This window comes from Arachis ipaensis, chromosome B6 (genome assembly GCF_059453495.1).
Source record: "Arachis ipaensis isolate K30076 ecotype BB chromosome B6, ASM5945349v1, whole genome shotgun sequence".
Lineage (NCBI taxonomy): Eukaryota > Viridiplantae > Streptophyta > Magnoliopsida > Fabales > Fabaceae > Arachis > Arachis ipaensis.
In genome coordinates this window covers 151,707,257-151,727,064 of record NC_142441.1, presented here as the reverse complement: position 1 = coordinate 151,727,064, position 19,808 = coordinate 151,707,257, and the positions used below count along the sequence as shown (strand labels likewise).

The window sequence follows — 19,808 nt, the reverse complement described above, 5'->3', positions numbered from 1 at the left end:
TTATCTTATGCATAATGTTCCAAAATTTTTTTATATTTATTTTTTTATATAATTTTCTTCTTACAATTTCACCTATTCGTGAATATTTACGAATTTCTTATTTTTAGATTTTTTATCCTGAATTTTGGATATCATATTTATTTTTTATTAAATAAAATACCACTATTATCTTTTTTAAAAAAAACTTGAACGATTATTTTCTCAAGTATTGATAAGAAAGTTTGAAGGATAAAAGATTTTCTCCTTTTTTTTTAATATTCTTTTGGATAGTCAAAGTGTATAGTTTAGTGGCGGAGCTTAGTTCAGACAAGGGGGCCATAGCCCCTCCAAATTTTTTATAAAAAATTTAGTAGTACTTTTTCAAAAGATAAAAAATAGTTCAATTAACTTAAATACTTTTTTTTTGGTGACTAATTGACTTAAATATTTTACTATGACTTAAAGTATCTAATAAGTTCAATAAACAACCATTTCTCTATCTTTAAGTTCAAATATAAAAAATTAGATATTTTTTATTTATTTAATTTAATATTATTTTATATTTTACTATTTATTTAATTTAATTTTTTATATGATAAAAAATAATAGAATATTTAATAAGTATTAATATTATTGTATTTGTATAAATTGATAAAAAAAATTCAATAAATATTATAAATTTTAATATTTGTCCTTCTAACTTCTTCTTTACATATTTTACAGGATATATATTCAAATTTTTATATAAAATAATAATAAAAAATCAAAGAATTGATACATTTTTTAAGAGGAAGGCTAATATTTAAGAAGGAGAACATATAACTTTTACAATATCAACACTTGTAGATAGTTTTTCTACTTTAATGAATCACGAAGAAAGTGAGATATAACTTTCAAAAGTTCAAAAAGTTACATCTAATGACTTTAATCTTAACTTTTTAGAATGAGATCTTCTTGAAAAACGGCTTTAAATTTGGCAATATCACCCAAACCAGAAAGAAGAGATTAGACGAACTTATCTTAAATGGAATTCATATCAAAAATATTTTGACAATTATTTTTTATCTGACTCTCCAAAATTTTATTTCAAGTTCCGGCACTGGTATAGTTGTTTGAATAGGAAAGCTCTTTAACTAAAATATGATGCATTAACAAATTGTAGGGTTAGATCCTCGTAACTCTTTCTCTAACCGACACCCTAATAATACAAAGAGGGTTCGTATCTAAATCAAACTAGACAGTACAATAACACCTTTTTCTTTAACTTATCAAAGTATAGAAGATACATGGAAGATGCAATTTGTTATATCAAAACATGAGTGTGGTACAGTATAGAATACTATTAGCTAGAGTTAACATTTAACAGAAAAGAAATTGGAAAATAATAGCCTCCAAATTGCATCTTTAGAGGATACTACATAATAATATTATTGGATATTCTTTTTAATTTCTAAATTATTATTGACTATGTAGAGTATTTTATTTAAAATTTGAGTACATATATGTATTTACCTAAGTCATTAAAATATTACAAATTTTTATAATACTTCTAATATTTTTTAAGCTATTTTTTTAAAATTGTTTTGTATAAAATAAAATATTTTTTGTAGTATAATTTAAATAAATTTATTAAAAAAATTATTAAAAAATATTTATGAACTATCAAAAATGGGCAAAAAAATATTGTATAGAATTCGAATTGATAGCTCATTAATATTTTAAAAAAGTCTTGTAATTAAATATTTTATTAATTTTTTTAATACATGAAATAAAATATATTTTTTTTAATTTTTAAATTATTAATTTTTTAATAAATTATTAATCTTTTAATAAAAGAATATGTAGGGTATTTTATTTACTATGTAGAGTATTTTAATTATTGCTCACTATGTAATTCGAATCAGAGTTATTCGAACTGTTCAGGCATAATTCGAATTAGAGTGATTCGAACTTCTCCATGCGTAATTTGAATCAGCATGATTCGAACTACCTAACATGCTCCTTCATAATTCAAACTGCATTGATTCAAATTATTATTATTTAGTTCGAATTACATTGATTTAAATTATATAAATATATATTTTTAGTTGATCTATATCTCATTTTTTCGTTTGGTTGAATGATATAATATACTAATATCTCATTCAAACTGACTTAATACTGCCATTTGCCATATAATTTGGTTACTTAGTGTAATCTAATCTTAGGATTGGAGATGGCGATAGTTGGTGCCTAATTTTCAAATTGTTATATTATCAAGACATACATAGGACACTAATAAGCAGTTTATTCAAGCCTTGGGAGGATAAAATATACGATACTACAAAATAATTGAAATTTTAGTAGTAGAACAATGATAATACTAAATTATACAAAGGTATTAAAATTATATTTGTTAAGTATCCATCATATACTTACAAAAAGTTATATTTATCTAAGTTGCATTAGGTTTTTCTTTAAAAATCTCTTTTAGGGGAGATTAATGTCACCCGTTGCTAACTAATATATAACTATATATAAGTATTTGATGCTACATTACTATTTTTTTTTTTTTTAAATTAGAAGTGAGAGTTGAATTCGAAATTTTTATGCGAGAATGAGAAAACTATGCCATTTGAATTATAATTCGTTGACTACATTAATTACTGTTATTTTACTTAAATCTTAGCGAAGTATATATATATAATTATGTCTTTTTCCCTGTATATTTAGTAATTATGCATTAAATATTAGAATTTAGCTAAGTTTATAAATTAAAAAAGTTTTTATTAAAGATATAAAAAATTTAAATTTTTAATATATTTATTTTATATTTATTAAATAAAAAAATTTTAAATTTTTTTACTAATAATAAGTTTATCATGTACCTTAAAGACATGTCAGTTAAATCTTAAGTATTATAGTACTCGTCAATATAAGTATATAACTATGTGATAATGTTGTAAACTCTGAGCAATTAGTAAATAACTAACCAAAAAATTAATTATTAATAAAAAAATTAGAAAATAAAATTTTATAGTTTAATATGATAGAAAAAATTAAAATAAAAATTTTGACACTAATTTTAAAAAATTTGGCCCAAAATTGGATCGAACCGAATCCAAACCGAACCCATGGGCCCAACCCACTCACTATAGTAAGTGAGCTCAGGTATTTCTCTCCCTATTTTTGCATGCTGAAGACGTTGGAGTAGCCATGGGAGAAGAAAGAAGAAGCAAACCCTTGGTTTCCATTTAAATTCACGTAACTTTTGATCCAGAGCTTCGATGGTTGCATCGTTTGCGGCCACGCGACCGCAGCGTTGAACTCTACAAAGCCCAGTGGTCAATTAGGTAAGGAAGCCACGTTTTTCTTTTTCATTTTCTCTTTCCCAATTTCGAATTTAATGTGTAATCGTGTTAGATTTTGCTTGAATTCGATGTTTAGGTTCGAATTAACTCGCGGGTATTGCCGGATTTTGACCCAATTATCCGTTGGTAAGGTGAGGACAACTCTAACCCTTGTGAGATCTGAATTCAAGTGAGAGTTATATTGATTTAGTAATGTTCATTGGTATTAGACTGAGTTGTGATGTTAATTGAGGCTTGTTGATGGAATTGGTGGTATCGGAAAGCTGGATGTTGGGATGTGGTAGCTGAGTTTTCTGTTTATGGTGTATTTTGGAAACCTTGGAATTTGTGAAAACGGTGCTAGTTGAGGCGTTCCAGATGTTACGAGAAATCGACCAAGGTATGGTTTAAGTTTCTCGTATTTAATATATAATATTCTGTGAAAACTTAGACTAAGTGACCATAGGATAGGCAAATTGAGAATCTTGTTGATGTATTTAAGAGGTCGATGCATGATATTGTTGAATTTGAGAAATGGTAGGATGTGAAGGTTGTTGTGGTGTTGAGAAAGGTTTGTTGTGGTTGATGATGATGTAGTGAGGATTGATGGATATAAAATTGTTATTGTTGTTTCATTGGCATATCATGTTATTTGGATATAGATTATTGTATTTGAGCTGTTGAATGATGTATGAGACAGTTGAGGATGTTAGTTAATTGAGAATAATGAGATGCATATGTGAGCTAATGACTGAATAATATTGAGCTTGGGATATTATTTTCTCCCATGTCAGCCTGGGATTCCTCCCACGGATAATGTTGAGCTTGGGATATCGTCTCCTCATGTCAGCTTGGGATTCTTCCCATGGTTAATCTTTGAATTTGGGGTGTTGTCTCTTTCTCCCATGTCATCTTGGGACTCTTTCCATGGATGTTATTCAGCTTGGGGTGTTCTCTCCCCCATGTCAGCTTGGGGATTCTCCCCATGGTGAGTATTGAGTTTGAGAACATGTCGGACTGGCTACGTAACCGACAGTTGATATCAACAGCCATAGGACAGGCATGCACCATATGCATTTGTATGTATTTTTTGTTTGTGCATTGATTGGAATTGCCTAGTTGATTATAATATGCTATTTGTTATATTTGCTATCTGTATTACTTGTAATCTACCTATATTTGCATTGTCTGCTTGTTTGTCTTTGTAATTTCACCGGAGATAGAGGAACGGGAAAAGGCGGAGAGATTTAGGGATTCAGTTAAGTTTTAGTTTGGTTTGAGGAATAAGTTAAGTTTAGAAAGCTTTAGAGAACTACTCCCGTTTATGGTTTCTGTTTTAGTACCTTAAGATTTATAATCTGAGTGTCGGAGTTCTAGGATCGCCTTCGGCTTTCTGAGATCTTATATAGTTTGTTTAATCTTATGTACTTAACTCTCCGAACAACTTGTTTAATTTGCTCCTCTTACAGGATTGTGATAACTAGGGTTTTATATATGTATTTTGGATGTTGGGTTATATTATATATGTATGTAAATATTCACCGGCCAGCCTTAACTTCGCAGGCTGAGTTAGAAATTTGCTATTTTGTACCTTGACCCTCTAATATATAAATCTTAGAGAAATTTGCTATTTTGTACCTGGGTTATATATATATATATATATATATATATATATATATATATATATATATATATCTTAGTTTTCTTCGTATGCAAGTTTTTTGTTTACGTGAGTGCTGCTACGGCCTTTGTTTTAGACTCCCCTTCAAAGGCTCCTTGTTATACAATCCCGTTCAACTATTATTATGTACAATTTTACTTTTAGAGGTCGTAATACCTTGCCACCTCAGTTTTATGACTTAAGTATAAGACTTTGGGTGGTAGGGTGTTACAAGTTTTGTTTTTGGCCTAAAGTGTCGCAAAAATGTCGAAATTCAACTGCTTTGAGCTCAAATCTCTCTAACTCCTTAGGCGTGATCCATGGGTACTTCAAGAGGAGTTCTCTATACATGAAGGAGAGTAGAAATTCATCATATCTATTGTTTTAAAAATAGAAAAGGAAAGGAGAAAGAACAAGAGTTTACATAGCCGAAATTTCGGTATAAACGTAAGAATTAACGAAAACGGGCAATAGTTTGTGCTTGTATTGTTTGAGTCCTTGAAGAACGCATGAAGAATAATGGAAGAAGAGTTGAAATAGGGGCTGGGGTGTAGAGAACAAATGCAAGAATTTCTCTATTTCTCTCTCAAGAATTCGGTCAAAAGAGTGTAAAAATGTGTGAAGTATTTTGTGAATTTTGTGGCCAATGCTTCCTTAAATAAAAAATCAAAGTCTTGCTGAATTTATGGTGGTAAAAGTGGCCAAAATTTTTGTGGTCAAGGGCTAGGTTTCAATGAATAAGGGGCGTGAAAACGAGGAAGTTTGGTCATTGCTTTCATGTCGAGCTTATCCGTAATTAACCACAGTTATTTACTCGAGGTTAAGAAACACATCAGAGAGGGGTGAAAGGCTGAGATAGTCTCGGCCTAGAGACTGAGAAGGAGAGACAAGTTACATGGGTGGCAAGTAAGAAGATTTAAGGTCTCTAGGAGTCGTTTGCGGAATACTAGTCAGAAATTCAGTTCAGAGTAAATTTTATCGTGTGGTAAAATAATTAATGGCTAAGATTTATTCTTAAAGAAATATATCATGAATAGATGGCTAATATAAATCTTAAGACACATTTAGTTGGGTAGAAATTATTTTGACCACTAATTATGAGGTTTTCGGTTACTAGAGCTTTTCTTGACGCACGCAAAACCGTCACTAAAAGTGAATTTCCGGCTCAAAAAGTCTCTGGTGAGGAAAATAAACTAATGGTAAGCTAATATTTATTATTTACTAGTCAAACTTGACTTAGAGAGATTAATTATCTTCATAAAGTCAATTTTGACCTTATTAATGACCTTTTTCTATTTAATTTTTTTCTTTATTTTTTTTTACCATTGGGCTAGCCTCACTATTTCTAATTGGGCCGTGGTTCGAAATTTCTTGGAATAATTTTAAAAAAAAATAGTTAGAAAAGTCTGTTTTTCGAAAATCGAGTTCTTACACGTTTGCTTATTTATCTTTGAAAATGCATCCGTTGTGGTTCCGAGATTCTTGGGACCAGTACCGAAGTGTATCGAGGATCTTTTGCTTCAGTAGTTCAACCGTCTTTGACCAGGTGGTTCCGAGGTATAACGTCAGTTCCAAATTTAGGGTACGGAGCAATATATATCCATTAAATAGGCCAGTCTAGTAGACTTAGTACAAATTAGATACACCTAAAATCTCATATAACAGCTCGGTGTATTTTCATCCTCTAACTACATATGATAAATTAATCGACTATGTTATGTGCATACTAAAATTAACCATCAAAATCATTCATTAATATAAAATATATGTTAAAATATAAATATATATTAAAAATAAATTAAAATACACATGTATTTATACATAAATACATTAGTGACAATTTTAATGATAAATTTAATTTAATGCATAAATAATATTTTTGTAAATTAATATTATGCAGATAAAGGTTGACACAAATTATTTTAATATAAATTTATAATAGATTAAAAAAATTGAAACAAGTGTAAATGGTTTTGTGTGAAGTTAGAAGTTAGAAATAAAGTGAGTGAGACTGGTGGTCTGTTGAGTTGAGAGTTGAGGGAGACATAACAGACAACATAAAGTTTTAAAATGTCTTATGTTAAAATGTTCAAGTCCAACACAAATCTAAAGTAATATTCGACTAAAAAATTAATATATTACACTAAATGAAATAACTATCGAATAATTATAATTTTATTTGAATTTTACAATATCCTACAATAATGACAGATATATTAGTTTAAAATAATTTATATTTTTCTCTATTTCAAGATATAATAAAACTTTTATTAAGAGAAGATAGGATACAATTTAGTATTACACTTTATACATAAAACACTATTGTATATAATTACTTATGATCCCTATAAAAAAAAGAAGATAAACCAAAAAGACGAAGTAGAAGACGGACAACAGTCTAAATCTATATTTCATCACTCAATAATTATTAGGTGCTATTGGTGCAAATTATAACCCTTGTACTAATATATTAATTGAACCATATATTTTAATCTACTTATAACAAGGTTTTGAAAACCGATTCAAATCGACTGATCAGACCGTAAAATAGTTAACAAGACGGTTCGGTTAGAAGTCATAACTCACAACCGCTAAATTCAAAAATATTATTGAACCGTTGAACTGGTCGGTCGAATCGAACCGCAACCCGATCAGTTTTCAAAAATTTTCATCAAACAACGTCGTTTTGTTCACGGTGGGAAACCATAACTTTACGAACGCGAACCTCTTCACCAAAGTCCAAACGAAGCATCCTGCCGCTCTCTCACTCATGCGACACTCCTCCTCCCTCTCCAACTCGAGCTCCTCCCTCACTCCCACACCTGCTCCGTCCAGCTACCGCCCTGCCACTACCGCCGTCGAAGCCACCACCTTGCTCGAAGCCGGTCGTCTTCGCCGCTGTTCAAACTTTGAAGTCATCGTCGGTGCTGCAACTGGTCTCACCTCATTCCTCCATCCCGCAGCCACTGTCCCGCTGCGCCGTCTCTATTCCGCCGCGTCAGCCCCACCGTCGTGCTCCTTGTCCTGCTATATGCTCTCTCTCAAAGGATCTAGTCCGTTCCTTAATTGATTGAGCAGGTAAGTACATTCATCTTCCCCCTTGACTAAGTCCGGTCGAGTTAGATTTTCTACATCGATACTACAAAACTTGCTCTCTTTAGAATTTTTTTTTCAAAATTGTAATTGTTATTTTAACTTTTAATTGGTTAGTTAATCTATGATTTTTCATGTTGCTTCTTCAATTGTTGTTATCATTAGTTATTACTGTGATTTAGGATTGTGGATGATCTTAAATATTGATTCTGATATGCTGCAGCGTCCTCTCTCTGCTTCTGCCTCTTCTCTGCCTCGACCTCCTTTCTCTTCTGCTGCGTCACCTCTCTTTTCTGCTCCACTGCCGCCTTCTCTTCGCCTCTCTGCTTCGCTTCCTCCTCCTTTCCGACCCACTGCTCCGTCGTCGCCTCCTCCTCTCCGCCGGTGTGCTCTACTTTCCTGCCATTTCTTTTTTTTTTCTTCGGCTATTTTTTTAATTTTTATTGTTGATTGATGTGTTATTGTTAATCAAGTGCCAATGTTGCTACTGTTATAGTTGAAATTATGCTATTTATTTGTTGTTCTTCCTGATTGTTAATCAATTTTCTAATGAAATTGTTGATAAAATTGATCCCGTTGTTAATCAATTAAGTTATAGTTTTAATTTTTATGTAAGGTTATGTTCAATCTCATCGATGATGATTGATATTAAAGTATAATATTAGTTTTGTGTTACGACACAACTAATATTGGGCTGTACATTAGAATTTCGTAGAAATATAAATAAGAGTATTGAGCATTGTTCTGAAAACGAACCTGTCCGACCGATTTAACCCGGTAAATTAGAAACCAATCAGTAAGCTGATCCGGTTAAGCTTGAAAACCGTCTAAAAAAACTAATAAAAAATCGGTCGAACCGGCCAGTTTTTTAAAAGTCTCCACTCTCCCGGTTCGATAATCCTCCCAGAACGGCGCTGTTTTATGCTTTAGGAAAAAAAAAAAAGGCAAAACCCTAAAACTAAAGAAGGAAACCACAGCAGCCACACCCACCCCCCGCATCAACTATCCTCTCCTCTCTGAAACGACACAGCATCAACTAAACCTAGCCCCCAGCCACCCAGCCCGCCGCCCGCAGCCACCGCAGTCTCTGCAGCCACTGCAGCCACCTCAGTCTCTGCATCCGCCCTCGCAGCTCCCCGCAGCTCCCCGCAACCCCCACAGCCACGCAGCCCCGCAGCGGTGCAGCCACCACACCCACGCAGCCTCCACCGCCACCGTAGGAAGATCCGTCGCCGTCGTAGGAAGCTGTGTCGCCGTGATTGGAAGCTCCCTCGCCACAGGGATCCTTGGGAAGAAATGTCCGTCAGCAATCGCGATTACCGCGCTGAAGGCGATTACCACAATACGACGTGTGTAGTTTTTTGCTGGACCACTGTTGGGACCGTGAGATCTGCCGTCTCCCGGAATGCCGCGCAACCGGGAGATGGCAGCTCTCACTGTGTCAACAGTTGTCCAGCAAAAAACGAGGCACGACTTATTGATCAGCACGGTAATCGCGATTGCTGACGGACATTTCTACCTAGGGATCGCTGTGGCCATCAGTCTATCACGATCTGCTTCATCATCAGGATCACCTTTGCGATTTGGATCTTCGGAATCGCTGGATAGATCGCCAGAATTGCACATTGCAGTGATGATGAAGCTTATGATTGAAGAGGCGAAGAAGAACAAGATAGAACGGAGAGGATTGAACGGAGACATTTTCTGACCAGAGAAGAAATGACTCACTTTGTTATTTATTTCAGTCTGAGAAGAGATTTGGGATATTATATTCCATCCTTTGAAGAAGACTCATAACATCCATTTGGAGAAGGCCTCTGTTCTCTTCAACCTGGGAGCCCTCTGCACTCACATTGCTCTCTCCTGCGATCAATATGATAAACAATCAGTTTCGCGACTTGAAATCGAAGTTTCCTCGTCCCCAATCTGATGAATCATCTACCTTTTCAGTTGATCTTTTCTTATTACAAATGATTGATGTCCATCTTGATTTGTTAAATTGTTTGATTGAGATGATGCAGGCTTTCTCAGCTTATAATCCGTTGACATATGAGCTTTTAGCTTATGATCCAAGTGATGTCACTGAACAATTTCTTTTAGGGTATTGTAAGGCTTACTCCATGCTTCAAGGGTAATGTGAAGCACCACCATGCTTGGACCTTCTCTCTGAGGTTAGCCCTTTCAAGATTAAAGATGGGAATCTTGTGGCCAATGCAACCTTAGAGGCACCAAATTCGGCATTGGAAAAAAGCTTTAGAAATTAACTTTTTTATTTTGTTGGTTTATGCTAGAACTTTGATCTTGTAGTTATTGCGGGTTATTGTTGCATATCGGTAAATTGAACTTATTCAGTGTTTCCAATTTCCATCAATGCCTAATAATTTTAAACAAGCAAATAATATTGTTTCATTTAGAATGAACTTCTGCTTTGGAAAGATGTGAATGAACTTGTTTCCTCTTCAGCAAAGGATATCATCTACCAGCTATATGTTGAGCATGTTATGATGCCATTGCTTGATGCTGGGGTATGTATATGAAATGTAAAAGGTGCTCCAGCATTGTTTGTTTCATTGTTTAGTTTTTGTTTCTTTCAGTACTACGTTCTGACTAATTTTACTGTTGAAAAAAATGGGTTTTGCTAGTAATAAGAGTTTCTATGATACTGTGGTTAATTATGGCATGAGAAAGTTAATGATTAGAGATATCTTAATACGGTGCTTTGATGTTTTGTTAGGTGCATGTTTTGGTGTCTAGGAAATTCCTTGAATCAATTGAGAAGATTGTTATTAGCCAACGTCCTGTGCGGCGAGTCGATGCTGCCCAGATTGGTAAACAATGTGATTTTGGTCTTCTTATGTCTGATCATTCTGTGTTCCCTCATGGTACTGGATTTTTTTCTCCCCTATTTCGGTTAATTTGTTGAAAATAAAAAAAAATGAAGTATTAGAATTTAGAACAATATAACATTATCTTGCTGAGAAGATATTTGTACATAGGCTTATCACCAATTTGAAATTCTGTTCCTTGTTTTCATTTCAGATAGCCCTCCATTTCTCTTGAGATAAAGGCATGATTTCCATTATGTTCATATATTATTATTCTTCAGTTCAATCTTTTCCCACTAATCTAGCTGCTTTTTCATTTTTGGCCCCTTGTTTTACCCTGCTTGTAACAATTTAAACTACTTTTTAAAAAATGCAGCACAAATGGAGATTTCTTCCTCAATCTGAAGGAAATGCTATGAAAACGAGAGTAACTTGATTTGAAATGCATCAAGCTCTGAAGTTGCATCAAGGCGCGGTATAGCACACAAAAGTTAACTTTTCATGGTGATTTGAGGAAAGGCTGAAGTCTGTCATTGAACCCGATCAAGGTCATTGTACGGAGAACTTGTTTACGCTCGTTGCTGAGACCATGCACAAATCAAGAGTCCTTGATCTGCTCCTTGAGGTTCAGAAGCTCGACAATTTCGACATAGAAGGAGCCATCCATGCATATTATAACATTACTTCTCGACATAGAATGAATAAAATGCATATTATAACATATTATAAGTGATTTGATCCTTGTTTAGGTGTATTTTATCGACCTTGATTTGAAGTGATTGAATAAAATGGAAGAATATTATGAGTTAGATAAGAAAATAGTGAGCTGTTATAAACAAAGGATGAACATGGATCATCAAGAAAGAAACCAAGTTATTAACAAAATGGATCAAGAAGTAACAAATGTGCAGGGAACTTCTTGAGAATACCAAGAGTGCAAAAACATAACTGAATTATTTGTTCATTTATTGCTGCCTATATTATATAGGGGAATTTGTTGCTTGGTTAATTTTGGTATGATCTTATCTTAGGCAACATAATAGCAACAAGATAATTTGTACAGTGTAGTGTACATTTATAAGAATGTATACTACATGAATATGTTCATTTAATTAACTAAATCAGTGCCAAACAGCATAGTTTTGACCAGAGGTAGCAACTTTGAAATTTGGGGGAATAAGGTTTCCAAGATCCATCTTTGGTCCTATCTTCACAATGATCTTGTTATCTATCTCAGCTACATAAAGGTCACCCTCAGCTGCTAGAATGTTCACATTGCTCTTCTCATTGATGCCGCTCTGGATCCTTATTTCACTTAATTTGGATATCTCTTCCTTCAATCCCCAATCAAAAAAGTGATCATAGAACTGCAAAATAAGATGAAACATTTTTTTAAAAAAGAGAAAAATATATATATTGAAAATCCTCCTCAATTTTAATTCTGATTTAAATGCTATTATTCATACCCTATTACTAACAATCTAACTATTTTGTCCATAAAAAACTGTAAACAACCAAAATATACACAACTTTTCTATCTTATTCGTGTTCTGCGTATAAAATTTAAATTGAAATATAAAATACATATTAAAAATAAATTAAATAACATACATATTTACACACAAAAATATGATAAATAATGGTAAAAATAAGTCAGGCAGTCTATCATAAAATAATTTTAGACCTTGATTTAAAAGTTTAATTTTATTATAGGCTAGACCAAAATTTACAAATTAGTTTACCTAAATCTGTCAAATCCACTTCAACCTGTTAAAATATAAATAAATATAAAAATAATTATTAAAAATTTTAAATTTATTATAAATGTTTTTCATATTTTAAATATTTTAAAAATTTAAATATTATCATGAGGATTGAATTTAGTATATTATATATAAATATCTTTTTAAAAGAAAATTAATTTTATTAAATATTTTTTATTTTTTATTTTAATTATATATATATAACCTGTTAGACTTTAATACTTAAAATAAAATTTATAACAGGATCAGTTAAATACGTTACTGGTCTGTTAAAGATGAAGCATAGCCTGATCTGTTTTGAACTATACACATTACACCACCACAAAAAAAAACAGAGAAGGCTATAAAACGAAGAATGATTGTAAAATAATGTAAAAGAAATTTGAAAAGGTTTGAGAAATTACTATAGTTGGAGTTCCAGGATGTGTGAGGATGTAAGCATAACCCTGCATGACTTTATCAGAAGGAAATGGCCAAAGTTTCTGAGTAGAACCAGTGTCATGATTATCAATAAACGTAACAGCATTCTCAGGTTTCAAACCAATCAAACCAGATGGCTTTCCATTCGAATCTTTCAACCTCCACAACTCCCCTTCAACACCAGCCTGGAGAATCCCTTTCGTAGTAAAATCGAATGCCTTAACAGCGCCGCCGCCATTCTGCGCCCAGTTAGCCAGCTCGCCGCGCGCCGCGTCCTGGTTATACTCGGGCTTTCCATCGGGGCCAATAGAAAGTCTGTTCCAATTCTCGCCGACGGCGAAGTCCGGCGAAGTATTTTCCATGTACGTCTTAGTGGCGTCAGGGGTGTATCCCCTCACGAAATCGAATCTCCAACCGTCGAATCCGATTTCGGTTTTAAGCCAGTTCATCCAATCGGATAATTCCTTCCGAACTTGTGGATTAAGATGATCGATGTCAGGTGCAGGTTGATAAGGCTCGCCGCTGTCGTTGTTTCCGGTGCCGTCGGAATATGTGGTGTCGTCCTTGCAGATGAAGTGTGGGCCCCAGTCGAGGCGGGAATCCGGCGTACCGCCTTCGAAGATGCAGTAAATTCCTCTGCTGTCCTTCCTTTCGGCGGTTCTGTGGTTGATGACAATGTCAGCCAGGCTTTTGATTCCTTTAGCATGGAATGCTGCAATTAGTGACTTCAGTTCATCCTTAGAACCATATTTTGATGCATCAAGATCATATAGTCTTCCTGGAAGGTACCCTGCATTATAAAATTTTTCTTTTAGTTTTGATCCGGTGAAATTTCAAATCTTTAGTTTTAAATTCCAAATAGTTAATTTTGTTCTGTTAAATGCTGACGATTAGGGATTTAAATCTTGTTTTGTGTATACAGCAATTCATTGGACAGTAACAAACTCTTAAATAAAACTTAAATTCACGAAGAATTAGTCCTTAATATGTTGGAAAAAAAAATAAAGTGGTAAACCAAAAAAATATTGATGTGATAGTCTTGCTTGAGACCATCATTTAATGGAAAAACTAACAAGAATAACTGAACCAAAATATGGATATTTTATGGAGACCAAAAATTTATCTAAACCACAAATTGTGGCATTGACTTGTGTTATAAGAAGAGGTCAATATAATGTACCTTTAGGTTTTATTTAATATATGTCACATTCTCTGAACAAGTCTCCAAGAAGTTGAGCTCATACATATACAAGCTAAACTGAAGTGCACAAAGTTTATTTCACTCTACGTGAGAGTAATACATAATTTGTTGGGTAGGAAAAATTACACAAAATAGTTTTATATGTTCATATTCTATAAAATGTGACACCAATGACTTAGATTATAAACATGACATTAACCTCGGTTACAATAACACATTGAGATCAGGTTGTGTAGAAAGGACAAATGAATTTGACCATAATCAATATAATAAATATGTAAGGATTAGTCATAGAAAGTAAAGCAGGATGAAGATTAAAAGAAAGACATATATACCTTGTGGAGAAACAGATTGAGAAGGTGGAGGGAGCCAAACATGAGTAACTCCAGCATTTGCTATGTCAGGAATGGTGTTCTTTAATGAATTGTACCATCCTCCTTTCCCACTTGATTCCCAGTTGAATCCCTGAAAACAAATAACTTAAATTAGACTTCAAAATTGCATGTTCAAATAAGAAGTATGAGGATTTTTTTTGTGTATGATATGATTGATTGAAAACCTGAAATAATAAGGCAGAAGAAGCAAAAGGAGGAAAGAGTGAAAGGCAGAGGAGGCAGAAGAAAAACGTGAAACAGAAGAGGGAATCCATGCCCTTAAATTATTTTATGTTGGAGCTGTTCCTCTATATATGCTTATATATATAGAGAGAAGCATGAAGCATTATTTCTTCTGATCTGAGTGATTAATTAATGGATGAGTTTCTCTAAAGTGCTGGAAATGATAGTCTAATTAGTAATTATCATTGATTCAAGAATAATGAGAATTAATATTTTACTTTATCACTTTTATAATTCTTCTCAATTTAGAGAATCGTTTTTTAAAATTATTAATACGTTGAAAATTAGAAAAAATCATGACAGAAAAGCAGATTATTATATTTGGTCAAAACTATTTAATGTGTATTCTACAAATATGAGCAATTTATTATTTTCTTTTCCTGTTTTATATATGAATGTTAAAGAAATTAATTTTTAAAATTATTATGTACACATAAAAAAAATCAGTATAAATGTATGCATTATTTAATTTATTTTTAATATATATTTTATATAAATTACTAGCTTAGTTGTTAATTGTTTTACACATATCATAATTACTTGATCAATTGTGTATTGTCTACTTAAAAAGTCATCTAAATTTCTAAATATATGAATATAATTAGATGATTATATGAAATCAAATTTTTTTTTTATAATTTCTTTTCCAATTATTTTGTCAAATATGATCTTTTAACATTTAATATCTTCTCTCACATATTTTCTCTTAATTTCACTGAAATAATATACAGTGAGAAACAAAAGAATTAAGGAAAAAAAAATGAAGGAATTTCATTTCCTGAAAAATCTTTTACTATATCAATATATCAAAATTAAATTCAAAATTTAAATTTTAAATATTATAAATAAAAATATAAAAATATTATTTATACATTAAGACTTTTATAATCTTCTAACAACTTGATAACTACGGCAAATTTTTCGCAATTTGATAACCCATGATGACAAGCTTGTCTACATATTTAATATTATCTCCCTTAAACTACACTGGCATAATTAAACATTTTAATCATTTTTTTCAATTTGATTATAGACCGTTGATAATTTTAGTTTAATTATCAACAATATTGAATATTCATATAACTAAAATATAAATTGCTGATTTAGTGGAGATAAAGAATAAGAGACTAAAATCCTGAAAAGGAAAAAAAAAGTTATAAATAGATATAACTAGTTTTAGATAGTTTTAGTGTAAAAGAAAGAAAAGTATGTCATCACATTCACATCTGAGATTACATTTTTTTTAGAAAATTCCAAGATAGACAAGATATGATTTGTGGGATTTGGGAATGAAACAAAAATATGTAGAGTCAAAGTTACACACCAAGCTAGTATTTGAACCAAATTAAAGTTCCTTTCTATATATATACGCTATCTTTAACCTTGTACGCTAGTAATTAACTTACAGATGGATTTTAGTATTTGTGTTCATAAATAACTTAAAGCTTTTTATCCATTGATTCCTCTAGTGTGGTAGCATGATATAATTTTGTTTGCAAATATTTTATTGCAAATAGTAGCTTGAAAGTTACATCTAGTACCAAATATTACAACCTCATTCACATGTATATCCAGGTTTGGATGCAGGTAGGACGATTAGATTCGGATTCAAGACCATTTTTAGTATATAATGTAAAGTCCCACATCGGTTGGAGAGGGGAACGAAACATGTTTTATAAGGGTGTGATACCTCTTTTTAGTCCCTAGCATGACGCGTTTTGATGAGTGAATGTGTGCGACTATCATTCTTATTGTTAAAGGCAAAACTGTGAGGTCTTGTGTGCCAAAACGATGAGTGAGTGTGTGCGACTATCATTCTTAAGGCAAAACTGTGACATATAAAATATTATTTCTATCTGAATTATTTAAGTATATTTTGCATATGAATAATTTTACTATAGTTTTTCTTTTTCCTGAATAATTTATTATCAATTTTGTTATTTATGATGCAATTTATTATTAGGTAATAACTATGAATTACGGACACTTTGCTGAGTTGCCGTGTTCGCGTGTCGGACACATTTCGGACACGACACTCGTTCGACACGCGTGTCTGCTGTGTCCAAATCGTGTCTCAATAAAAAATAAAAAATTCTTCTCCGGACACATTTGGACACACCTAAATACCATCACGTGTCAGCGTGTCCGGTGTTATTCTTAATATATATTGTTAAAATAAATTTAGATATAGTATACATTATTATTTATTAAAACAAAAAATATTTTAAATACTTGATATAATTAAAATAAGACATTAAAAATAATTTAAAAAATTAATTTATATTTCAATATCAATAAAATATTAAAATATTATTACAGTTTATCTAAAAAATACTTTATGTTTTATACGTATGCGTGTTCCCATATCATATAAGATTTTAAAATTCGCGTGTCGACGTATTCTGTGTCGTATCGTGTTCCGTATTCGTGTTAGTGTCCGTGTATCATAGGGTAATAAGGATAACGTAGCATAGCAAAATGAGTAGAAAAGAATAGGAAAAAATGATGGAAAAAGAAAAGGAAATGGAATAAGGTAATGAAATTATAATGAAATGACATGGATAGGATGAGATCAGAATAATTTGGAATCATCCAAAGAATTAATAATAATTACATAAACCAAAATCCAAATCTAGTATGGTTGAGACAATACTTTATTTTCAATGTTGCGGCACAAATCAGGTACAAGAGTTCAACTTGTACACACTACTTTCCCCATACGTAATTTCCATTATCTTCGGAGTAAAATATTTTGTCTCATGAAAACTATATCTTTTAAAAAGCAGATTATATGGACAATGTGCACTTTGTTTTTCATCTTGTGTTACAAAGTTCGAAATAATTTCAGTTAAATGTTCCATTTCAAGTATGCTAAATTATTTTAAGGTGAATTATACGGTATAGATGTAAATATATAAATATTTTATTTGAGTCACAAAATTATTGACGCATATTGTGTCTACTAAAAAAATATATAAGAAAGAGAAAATATTAATTAACTTTCTTATAATATGTATAACGGGAGTTTATTATTTTATTAAGATAAAAATAAGAGACAATTATATTAGACAGATAATAAAATTGTACTACCACTATTTGTTGATCTTTCTTTAGTTTTTATATTTTATATTTTATATATTTTTTTTCAAGTTGAATTTGAATTTTAATATCATGCCAGAAATAGGAAATAGCTATTGTTTTTAGTAAGAAAATTTATAACTAAAGTCAACTATGACGTAAAATATACTAAGGCTCTCAATTTTTATAATATTAATGGAAAATATTTATTTTCAATATTTGATATTACAAATAAAAAAAAATATAAACAACAAAAATAGTTAACTATTAAAGGTGAATTATATAATACAGATGTAAATATATAAATATTTTATTTGAGTCACAAAATTATTGACGCGTATTATGTCTACTTAAAAAATATATAAAAAAGAGAAAATATTAATTAGCTTTCTTACGGTATGTATAACGGGAGTTTATTATTTTATTAAGATAAAAGTAAGAGACAATTATATTAGACGGATAATAAAATTGTACTACCACTATTTGTTGACCTTTTTTTAGTTTTTATATTTATATTTATATTTTTTTTTCAAGTTGAATTTGAATTTTAATATGTAGCTATTGTTTTTAGTAAGAAAATTTATAACTAATGTCAACTATGACGTAAAATATATTAAGGCTCTCAATTTTTATAATATTAATGAAAAATATTTATTTTAAATATTCGATATTACAAATAAAAAAAATATAAACAACAAAAATAGTTAACTATTAAAATGCTACAATTAATATATAGTTTAAAAATTCGTGCTAAATCGGGTGCACTATACCTGAGATATAACCATAATAAAATTTTTAGCATTATATTCGAGATACATATAATTTATAAAAAATATTTTTTAAAATAATATTTATCTATCTTTTATTTTTATATATTTTTTAATTTTTTAAATTTAATAGAATCACTTCATAAAATAAGAATATATTATAACTGAGATATAAATTTAATTATAAAAACAAAAAAAAAATATTTGAATTAGATTAGATAAATTTTGAAAGTTAAACCTAAAATTTAATTTAAAATCCAGTGTAAATTGTTTTTAATTTTGATATATTTTATAATTAAATTTAAATTAAATCATATTGAATTAAAGTGGATTTTAAGCTTTTAACACCCTAACTAACTAACTAGCTTATTACATTAGCTAACCTTAAAGTAAGGTTCTGAAAATCAGAATTGTCATCAAACTGTTTTAATTATTGATTTACTGATTTATTGGTCTAATTGGTTCAACTGTGGTACAATTAAAATAATCATTTTATAATTAAATAATAAATAAAATATAAATAAATACAGTAAAATATCATTATAGTCTAATAATATAAATCTTAAAATGTCATTCAAATTTAAGGAACTACATCATCAACAAAAATCTTATGATCTTATCAAAGTATAAACTCAGAAATTATTAGTTAAATAACATATTTCTTGATTGATATTATCATTCATAACTGAAATTGTAAATCAGAAAATGTATAAATGACTTTTAATCTTATCAATTATTAACAATTTAGTACTCTTTATATGAAAATAGTAATAATTTGTACACAATTTTAACAAAATGGTCCATACAAAAATTAATTTTACTTTAAAGAATTATTTTATTAAAAATAATTAAATTAAATTTTAAAATTCTAAATTTAAAATAATTAAGACTCTTATATAATTTTCATAATAATTAAGTATTTTTTATATTTAAAATTTAATAATAATTTCATAAATATGTATAAAATTTATTATAATAATTGACTATTACCTGGAGAATACATGCTTTGGGATGAGCATGCTTTCTTTGAATTCTTATTGAGTTAAATCTGAAATCACATATATGTACATAAATAT

General features: G+C 30.6%; 1 protein-coding gene and 2 long non-coding RNA genes across 5 annotated transcripts; 2 read left to right on the top strand and 1 right to left on the bottom strand.

Annotated features, from left to right (window-relative positions):
• The first annotated feature begins 3,173 nt into the window (after window positions 1-3,173).
• On the top strand, window positions 3,174-4,677 carry LOC148563151 (uncharacterized). The gene is made up of 3 exons (XR_015885978.1): window positions 3,174-3,311; window positions 3,406-3,460; window positions 3,539-4,677. It is a non-coding gene; the product is annotated as an uncharacterized LOC148563151 (long non-coding RNA).
• Window positions 4,678-9,024: 4,347 nt separating this feature from the next.
• LOC148563150 (uncharacterized) lies at window positions 9,025-11,705 on the top strand. Of its 3 annotated transcripts, none has more exons than XR_015885977.1 (3): window positions 9,025-10,586; window positions 10,796-11,128; window positions 11,263-11,705. It is a non-coding gene; the product is annotated as an uncharacterized LOC148563150 (long non-coding RNA). The 3 variants fall into 3 exon arrangements; XR_015885976.1 differs by having other exon boundaries at window positions 9,025-10,943; window positions 11,101-11,128; XR_015885975.1 differs by having other exon boundaries at window positions 9,025-11,128.
• Window positions 11,706-11,821: 116 nt separating this feature from the next.
• On the bottom strand, window positions 11,822-15,035 carry AMY1 (alpha-amylase-like protein). The gene is made up of 4 exons (XM_088491306.1): window positions 14,830-15,035; window positions 14,606-14,735; window positions 13,054-13,859; window positions 11,822-12,253 (listed from the first exon to the last, which is right to left on the bottom strand). Exons 1-4 carry the CDS (start codon window positions 14,917-14,919, stop codon window positions 12,008-12,010), a joined length of 1,272 nt encoding a protein of 423 aa, XP_088347432.1. The 5' UTR covers window positions 14,920-15,035; the 3' UTR covers window positions 11,822-12,007.
• Between the last annotated feature and the right edge of the window lie 4,773 nt (window positions 15,036-19,808).